At 39.5% G+C, this 10,015-nt stretch overlaps 1 protein-coding gene across 3 annotated transcripts in view; it reads left to right on the forward strand.

Moving 5' to 3' along the window:
- Nucleotides 1-6,578, forward strand: part of LOC143906422 (uncharacterized) — a 65,584-nt gene extending 59,006 nt beyond the window's left edge. For 2 of the 3 annotated variants that reach the window (XM_077422518.1, XM_077422515.1), the window contains exons 7-9: nt 1,397-1,611; nt 2,117-2,301; nt 2,740-6,578. In XM_077422518.1, coding sequence (XP_077278644.1) covers nt 1,397-1,611; nt 2,117-2,301; nt 2,740-2,912 — 573 coding nt within the window. In that variant the 3' untranslated portion in view covers nt 2,913-6,578. The remainder of the gene's footprint in view (nt 1-1,396; nt 1,612-2,116; nt 2,302-2,739) is intronic. The other variant, XM_077422516.1, reaches the window with a different exon arrangement.
- Nucleotides 6,579-10,015: the final 3,437 nt, after the last annotated feature.

Consider the following 10,015-nt stretch of genomic DNA (forward strand, 5'->3'; position numbering starts at 1 on the left):
TACGTGTCTTCGTTGGGCAAGTCATCCGTTTCTGTGATGGAAACGCACATCACCACCTCTCGACGCTCTCACCGTGGTCCTCCTCTTCTTATCTACTCCTCTTTCTTTTCTGATGCCTGATCTTCCATCCTTCTCTTCCTCTCTTTCCACGAATTAATTTCCTCCCGTGAGCTTACTCACGCCTCGTCGTTTCGTCCTGGCGCATCCGGACGAACTTCTCTCTTCTTGTTCCTGATGTTCCTCCCTCGTGTCAACCCGCTTTTTCCCCATCCTCCTCGTTCGCTCCACCCCTCTCTCCGTTTCCCTCACCGGCCCCGGGAACGAATGCGTCCTCGCTTCTCTGAACCTCGTACGAGTAAACGCGGACGTTATTGTTATCGTATCGATACGTCGCTGGTAGGCAGGGTGGGGCGCGGACGCAAAAGTGGAAGAAGATTGAGAGAAGAAGCAGAAGAGGAAATCGAAGTGAAGAAACTCCCGGCGCACTTTGTTCCGCTCGGTTGCTCATAGCGGTGAATACGATCGTGCTCGATGATCGGGATCGCGTTGATAACAAGATCGCGGGTAGACGATATAATAGAGGCTCGATTAGCTCGTGTCGGGTCGATCCTCGCGGCTGATGATCGATAATTCGTATGGTGATCGATAGTGTCCGTGTTGTTTGCTGATTAGCCCACGTGTTGCATAAGATTGGTTACTCCCGATCGTGTCAGCCATGAGGAAAAAAAATCTGCCGGTAGTTCACAAGCTGGTGCGCGATCACGATCAAATTCAACAGGTACAATTATAGCGGGCTCGCCGCGGAGTTATTTTATCATCGTTCTTCAATATCTCAACGTAATTGTAGCAACATCAACGTAACAATTGTTTGTTGATATTCTGTAGATAGACCTGAGAGTTCTTAAATCATATTTTTCGATTATATCGTTGTTTAAAAACGTGCGATTTCATAGGAAAGAATATTAATATGAAAATAGACGTATAACTGAAATCAATTGGATTTAAAAGTATCCAAAAAATATGCGAAATTCTTAGCCCTAAAAAATACTAAGATGTGAGGTAACATCACAATCGTAATAAATTCATTCTCCATCGGCGTTAACGAGGGTTGGATTAAAAAATACTTAAACATGTATAAAAATTATCACTTTCTACAGGAAGAGAGGCGTTTCAATAATCAAAGGCGTTCCGTTAATAAACGATTATGTAACGATTTGTCGAAAAACGTAATTAAAGTCTCAATTGCGTCTTTAAAATAAAATTTATACGCGTTACAAGAAAGTACTCTCCGATATATGTTTGTTAAATACGTGCGTAAATTAAAAATCAGGACAGACAAAATATTTACGATTACGGTATAACAGTTTACTTTATCTCGCGATAATGTTGATTGCAGCAAACGGACGTTCGATCAGGTTTGGAGCAGCACTTCTCAAGCACACCGGTTAAATCACTCACGTGTAAAAGGGAGGACACCCCACCAGCATCGTTAACGTCCCTGGCACCTCTGACCAGTTTGGCAAACTTACCGAACAACACTATTTCCTCCACGCCGCTGTCGATCGCATCCGCGTCAAAGCTGCTCACAACAGACAACAAGAGTCTCATGAGGTCAGTATGATGAACTAGTTACGACAAAACCGATGAAATCTGCTTTTTTCGAATTGACGTAATACAGCCGCGCTCTTATACGTCTCTTAATTAACCACCCGGGCAGAGCCAAACCGATATTTGATATAAAACATAAAAATAAATTTTCCTCTCAATCGAGATTTCCGCCGGTATCGATAACGGTATGGATTTGTTATTAACTGCTCAGCAGATTTTTTGAACAAGAAATCTACCATTATATCGTTTGACGTGATTACGATTAACTTACTTTCTGCCTGTGAATTACCGTAACCGATTATTATTATCGGCGCTAAAATCCCCCGTCGTCGAATCGACCGAGTTCTAGATAAGGCTTCGCCTTCGGTCACAGGTCATGGCACAAAAATTCACCGGACGCCTCTCGACGAACGGGTTACGCGTCCTTAACGGAACGTAAAGCGCTAATCGACGGCGACCTTTATCGCCAGCGCGCATCTCATTCTCATTGCGTCTTTTTGTTTTTCAGCCAATCGACGATAGTCAGTTCGACGGTGAATGGTGTCGCCAGTGGCGGTGCACCGACGATGTACAGACCCAACTTCAGCCAAGCGTTCCAGCGTGCCGGGCCCACAACGGTACCGCCGACCCTCTCAGCCGGGCTATACCCGACTCAAAGTTTTACGTCAAGTCTACTAAGCAACGGTATACAAAGTAATACTGATGGTTATTGGTGTAATATGTTGACTTTATTGCACTTTTTTTGAATCGTTTGCATAGTCATGAATGTATATAATATTAAAGCTTCATTCAGTTTTAGTTCAAAATTTTTTAGAATCATTTTTATATCTAAGTTTCAATTATTTTTATTTGTATCTAATTGGCATTTTAATAATTATATATAAATTAGTTTTAGTAACTGTTTGCAGTACCTACTCTGTTTTTTGCGAGTAATAATGTTTTTTTAGTAATAATGCTTCGGTTATTAGATTCTTTGATACTTTTTAATGATACTTTTTTTCGATGGAGTTTGCATGAAATTTTATTTCATAACATCATAACGTTTCACACCATGCTTGCTTTGATAATGCTTGACAGAACGTTTCGAAATTGTCGCGTGTAATTGATTCTGAATCGACGTTATCCTTGCAGGACCGACGGACCTTAGCATGAAGAACCCACCAAAGCCTGCTCTGCTGAGTCACAAGCTGAACTCGATGGAATTGACCGCGGTGAAACAACTGATAGGTGGATATCGAGAATCAGCCGCCTTTCTGCTCAGATCCGCCGACGAGCTGGAGCAACTGTTGCTCCACCAACCATAGAGCTACGTTTATTTGGCCAGCGTTCGGCAACTTGGCTCGTAGTCACAACGATCGGCGAGAAAGCAATGCGAGTATTGATGCGCCTGTGTGAGCACCGAGAGTAATATGTCAGAGTCAGCGTAGATTCCTTAATCCTTTTTTCAAGGCTTCGTTTATACCGCTACTCTGTCGGCAACTCCATCGCTCTACACACGAACTTATCTTTTGCTGCAAAACGCTCCGCTTGGGCGAACTAAATGCATTCGATCCAACAAGACGAGTGCAAGATTACAGGTTTAAGTATCGAAACGTTATAAAATTGGCGAAACAAAGTTTGAGAATATAATTGGAGAAAATTTCTGGGCAGAAATCGATTGGAGCTACTTTATAATGTTCGTAAAAAGATTGTTTCTGATGAAAGTCGAGAGGCTATAGTCGCGACGAAAAATTCATACTGAATTAGATATTTATGCGGGTTTATCGTCATACATTGTTTAAAAGCGGTTAAAAACAGAAGAGTTCTATATACATAATGAATAATTACATATTTCATTATGCGCATCGTCGCGATATTTCTAATTCTAGGATTAAGAAAACTATTCGAACAGGGTGTACATAAAAAAATATTTACTTAATTACTGATAAGCTTAAAGGATGATGCGGCGAGCTAGGATGCGTGCGCGAGTGAAAGAAAGTCGAAAAGGGAAGAAGCTTCCGGACGATAAGTCATTCGGAAGCGTGTGCTAGTATTTTCTAACGAGGATGAAAACGTCCCGGAACTTCTTCTTTACACAGCCAGTTGATGCATTTGCATTTTTTCCTACCTACTCAGATTCGTAAGCTTCGAAAAACCGTTCGTGAGAGCTCCATAAATCTACTACAAGTTTATTCAACCGTTTCGACCGACGACCGACAAAACATTTGTCGCGTGTTCTTACGAAACGGTAATTTCGCTAATCTGTTTGTTGTCGTTATGTACATATGACGTAAATGATATATGATGAGAATAGTTACTCTCGTGCGTGAGAAAGCGCGATTAATTCGCGCGGCGGAATGGCGCCATTTACTTCGAGAGTGGCGTTTACACATCAAGAAACAATTTGAAGAAATACGAAAACGACGTGATAAAATTTGAATTTTAGACAGATTATCAAAATTATAGTCTTTTCGCCATTTTTGGAGCAAATGGTGGATCACAGATGAAGATTTTACAACGGTCATACGTGTATATAGAAAGAAAATGCGCTCGCGCATTGATACACGTGTACATAATAACGTAGAACGCAAGACGAGATGGACTTTTTTTTATTGGCGACGCGTCAGAGGCCTCGTCAGTGGAGATTAATTAGCTAATCAATTAACGATAACTGTACAACGTCGTCGTAATATAGTTAGACCAGAGTTTTGGAAGTGGAGGAGCGTAGTGATCGAGAGTATAATTTCGGGACCATCTTGTCACGATCAGACAATACGTTAAAACCGTATTCGTGGTCTCCGGACGCATCACTGTGTTACCAAAGAACACTAATTATTATGGGTAATGTACGTATAGTACCACTTAAGAGTCGCGTTCTCCTTCTTCTTCTTTCCGTTATTCCTTTTGGACAACACACTTCTTTCATGGAAGCGCGAAATCATTTTCTCCATCGATTAATCATACGAAGATAGATATAAACTCCACTACATGTGGATCACGTGATAAATATACACGTTTTTGGATTATGAGTTTATCTACTATTCTTCTTATTACTGTTAATACTGACATTATTATCGCTACGATATATTATTATTATTATTTTCTATTATTATCATTATCATTATCACCATCGTTATTACCATCACGATTATCACTGTCACTGATATTATTGATTGCGAATCGAAGAATCGCGCAAGAAGGTAGTACGCGAGATAGTACGAATAGTTTATTCTGTTTTCCAACGTCATTTTCCACGGAGAGTTTCCGCTCGTTAAGTCTACTTTGTCGTTGTTTTGTATATAGTTTATATGCATTATAAATGGAGTGCATATAAAGATTGCGAAAATTAAGTTGCTTAAAAGTAATTAGATACAAAGAAGAGTATATAAATATATAAATATATATACAAATGTGCAAAATATCTTTATGCGAACGATTGCTGATTGTTGTCACCGTCGAACTCCAAGCGCAGAACATTCCAATGAAAGAAAAGCAAACTGAAAAGTAGACGAGAAAAAGGGCGAACAAGAAAAATCTAGGAAAAGAATTTCATTAAAGAGATAAAATGGAGGAGAGAAAGAGTGAGAGAGAGAAAGAGAATGTGTGCATGTGTACATGTGTGCGTGATCATTCAACATGCGCTCATCGAAGATTTCATGGGAATCACGACTTTTATTGACCGACAATAGTCGTACTTGCATTTTCCTTTTCCGTTTGCGTGCAAGTCGTCGCGGCGAAACGCGCCCGTCGTCGCGTGAAACGTTCGAAATCAATAATAATGTTTGCGGCACTTTAGTGAAGAGAGGACCGAATAAAGCGTTTCGTCAATTGGAACTAATTCTTATCGCCTCAATCATTTGAAACTCCAAATACTTGCAAGACGGTACACACACGCCGCCCTCCTCACGTATGCAATTTCTCGCCCGTAGTAAACGGACTCGTCTCTTTAATCGACACACAGTGCAATAGTCTATTAGCGATACCGTTGTTCTACCGTGTATTGTCAATCGTCGTCACACGATCATGCTTCTGTCATGTACAACATAAATAGTCTCAGCTCAGCCATTCCCCGCCCACCTTTCTCCGCGCTGTCCCTTTGGTTTCGAGCAGGCATCATCACACTTCTTCATGAATATTAGCAGCAGTTATCGACAAGTTCATATCTTACCACTAGCATCGTAACATTTATACGTAATTCACCTCAGATCTCTGTAGCCACACACATCGCGAGGGCCGTTTTGCGTGCCACATGTTTCTCCCTCCCCCTCGAATCCGATGACCAATAATGTTTGTTGCGCATTCTGCTAATAATTGATACGATTATACCTCGACGAATCCCAGGATTTATGGATTCGTGACATATGAGAATTAGTCGAAAGAGATTCATTGTAAATATTATTTTCGACCAAATATAGAAATCGAATCCAAATAAGAATCGAATTGATCCCGTCACCGACAGTTGTTGCTCTTTTTTGCAACTTGACTGATCCGAAAAAAAAACCTGGACCTATCGTACATCTGAAATACGGAGTAAAAAGGAAAAAGGAAAGACGAAGGAGACGAGACAGAGGAGAAATTTATGGAGACCGAAGAAACGTGCGACACCACTCTGTTCTTCTTTCTTTTCCTACGTTCGATAAAAAAGTATCCGTCGTGTACCTTAATTCGCCTATGCGGAAGTGCAGATCTACTGTTCATATATAGCCGCGAATCGATGTATATTGATTAAAGAAAAAAAAATGTATTTGTTCCTAAAGAAATATTAGGAGTAGTAATATACCGTAAAAAAATATTAATATTAATAGTAATGATAACGATAATTTGATGGTACATACTTTCTTATAAGTAACATTACACATTACTACGATTATTGTAGAGTTGGTACGGTTCTTGAGGATGCCTTGCCTGTAAATGTAACATACGTTAAATGAAAAAAAAAAATCTTATTATCTTGTAAATGTTTTACCAAATATAATCGATTATTCAACTTATACTACGGAGTCTTATTTTCTTTCATTGTCCACAACGCCCTACCTGCATCGACGTGCCGACAAGAATTACGACTCGATAAATTGTATTTTTCTTTCTCTCCGTTTTTTTTTACCGTTGGTCCCTCTTCTGCATGATTAATGTTGACCAAAAAATCCCGTAAAGCCATGGCCCGCACAATCATAAATATCGGGGCCCATGAATAATCGCGGCGTTTTTAAATTCGATGGGTAATCGGCCCGATAATGTATTACTTATGTGTAGGTATGCGTACCGGACGAAATGGAAAGTCGAATTGAGCATCGGTGTGCAAGATCACGATCTTGGGCTCTGGATTATGAAACTCTACCCTCTCGCAACAATGTGGCAAGATTTAAAGCTTATTACGCCTATTCATTCACTTTTTCAAGAAGTCTTGCGCGGACGCTGGTTTTTATTACATACTTCACCAAATAAGGAAATTACGTAATATACGTAAAGAAGTTATGTGCAATATCGGCATTTAAATCCAATTTAATTACGATACTTTATCACCAGACATATATGTTTTCCTTACAACAGCGATTTCTTTCTTTATGTAAATTGTAAAAGATATCGCCAGAGTATATAGTAAGTGATAAGCGAAATATTGCATCTAATTAACGAAATTACTCGACATATTTCGCAATGTAAATCTAAAAAATTATCAGCGGCAATGCAATGTAGTCTTATGTGGCGCACAATGGAAAGTCAAACGAACGGCGGGCGCGATCTTTGATGCGAGAAAATTGCGAAACGGCACCGGTTACTCGGACAGAGCAACGTAGATCACGCTGGAAGGCCGCGGCGTCGTTACAAACGCCTCGCCTCAACGATCTCTCGATCAAACTCTTTTCCACTAATACTTTTAAATTCAACAAGACAAAGATACTCAAGGCAATCTACATATGTTTAAGATTATCGCGAATATCAGTAGCAAGTAAGAAATTATTATTATTAATGGAGATTGCTATTTAAATAAAATTGATGTATAACTTTTTTGTTTTTATTCCTTTGCCTCGTAATAACAGAGTCCATGGCAACGGATGAAAATCTGCGCGATTATACGCAAACACGATCCATCGAGCAAGTTTCGATGGTTTCGTACCGGACACACCGGATCGTTGGGCGAATGTTCGGTCACTATATCGTCTTCGAGAGAAATGGTATTTGATCAAAAGTTCGTCCCACCGAGCAGCGCGAATGTGCAAATCGCGCGCAAATCGACCCGAGTGTTTCGAGTTTCGAGACGAGGAATATCGGCGGGAGCTCGTTTCCCCGCCGAGAATCGTAAAACTGCTTCCTCCGCCGGGCTCTCCGGAGTAACATCTATCGGCCGACAATGCATCACGGGCTTTACAAAGGCCTTTGCATTCGAATGGTTCGCAGATTTCAGGAGAACTCGCAGCTCGGATACACCTACGTACGTATGTGTACAGCTTCTTTACAAATGCATATTTCGTATGCGCATGCGTTAGGATTTTTTCTTTTTTATGCCGATCGTTTAATTTTATAAACAGTCCACCCAAGATTATAAATGAAAAGTTTTCGTCCTACTTCAAATTTTTTCATCATATTTCTCTTATATTACAGTTATATTCCTTGATACATAATTCTTTAGTATAATACACACATAGCATAATAAGTAAGCATGCTCTATTTTATAAAATAGAGAATTAGCTATTTAGAATTCGACCTTGTTCTCCATTGACCTCGCAACTTTGCCGAAGTAGGACGGGCAACCTGCAAGTTTGTATAATTAAACCGCTCTCAGGCAACGCCATGCGCGACGTGTCTTAAAATTTACACATGATTGCGTCGCAGCGAGTAATAACATTCGCACGCTGCTCGTTATGCATATTCAACCCTGAAGAGAGAGACAGAGAAAGAAGGAGGCGGTCCGTCGTGCAAGTGCACCGGGGTCAGTGTGTTTTCTACGGCTATCAAATGCCGCTAATGTAAAAGAAGACCTACACCGATATACGCGTGCCTGATAGATGTGTGCGTATCTACTTAACGTATTCCACGCGTGGACCAATCGCGAAATAGTATGTAACACACTCGACGTCCTCGGTTGCACCGGGTGTGGTGCGCGTGACCATAACCGATGTCTTTGCAGCGATAATTTCTTTCTCACGCGTTTCAGCGAAGTAGGATAAGCGGGATGTCTCGGCGAGATCATCTTTCCCGCAGGATGGTCCTGCTCGGAATGCCATTTCGTTATTTGCAAATATTTCGTTAAGTTGGCCGATTCTTAAAACGAAACGCAAAATGATAAACGTAAAAGATACAACCGAGATCGCGAAGGAATACAGTAACTATATATGTAAAGAATAAATATTTAAAAAATATATATTTGAGAGAGAAATTTATAGTACAAAATATACACGAAATATTCGTGACGTACGTGTAACTCGTTAAAAACAAAAAATTACATCATTAATAATAAATATGTAAAGTTTATAATATATGTATATCTGTTTCGGCACTGAAAAATCAATATATAAATAGTAAGATTATTATATTTTATGACATAAAATATAAGTCATTATAAGTAAAAAACACAGATTATTAATCTGTGTAAAAAACAAGTAATTGCTACATATTAGATAGCCTTGTTTCCGTTGCCGTTGAAGTATTGACGTTATTATGCCAAAATTTAATTAATCTATTATTCAACACAGCCTCTGTGCTTCTGTAAGCAGACTCTGCTTCGGTTGGCAGCTGGAAGGTAACCAACGCTGCCTCAGGATCGCCGCCGAAATTAAAAAGGATATTTACAATTTTAGCGAATTTGGAAAAATGATTATTCAATTGTGTTATATTGTTTAAGCTTTGTGGAACCTTTTTCAGTTCCAGAAAGCAATTGGCCAGCAGAGCAATATGCACTACTCTCTGTTTCTGAAAGTTCTGCTGTCCCTGATATCCCTGATGCACGATCTGCCCTTCAACACAATTATCAAGGGCAGATCGAGCATGAGGGATATCAGGGGTGCGGTTGAATTTGCAGTTGACTCGCCTTCGGTTGTATTGGCTGAAAATACTGTTCGAATTGCATAGGTTTATAGTCGACTGTACCAAACTTTTTTTGTACCAAACTAATTTTTAAATTCTTTACAGTTATTTAAATCAAATCGATCTACTTAAAAGGGAGAGTGAGGTTTTTATTACTCCAACGGAAACTGTATTTTTATAGTCTGACATGTTATTCGGCGCGCAGTTTATTAATAAATTAGAGAAAACATATGTGTTGTACAAAAAATATTATTATATAGACTACTGAGATCCAAGCTCAGAAAATTATGAATATTTTTTTATAGAATGTTGGATATATTTTATTGATATGCTCACAATAAATTTATTCTGTTATTTTTATATTTTTTTAGAATTAAAAGAAAATTATTTTATTCAGTTTTCGAGA

The sequence above is a fragment of the Temnothorax americanus genome, unplaced genomic scaffold, assembly GCF_048541705.1.
Source record: "Temnothorax americanus isolate GAGA-0224 unplaced genomic scaffold, ASM4854170v1 Scaffold70, whole genome shotgun sequence".
Lineage (NCBI taxonomy): Eukaryota > Metazoa > Arthropoda > Insecta > Hymenoptera > Formicidae > Temnothorax > Temnothorax americanus.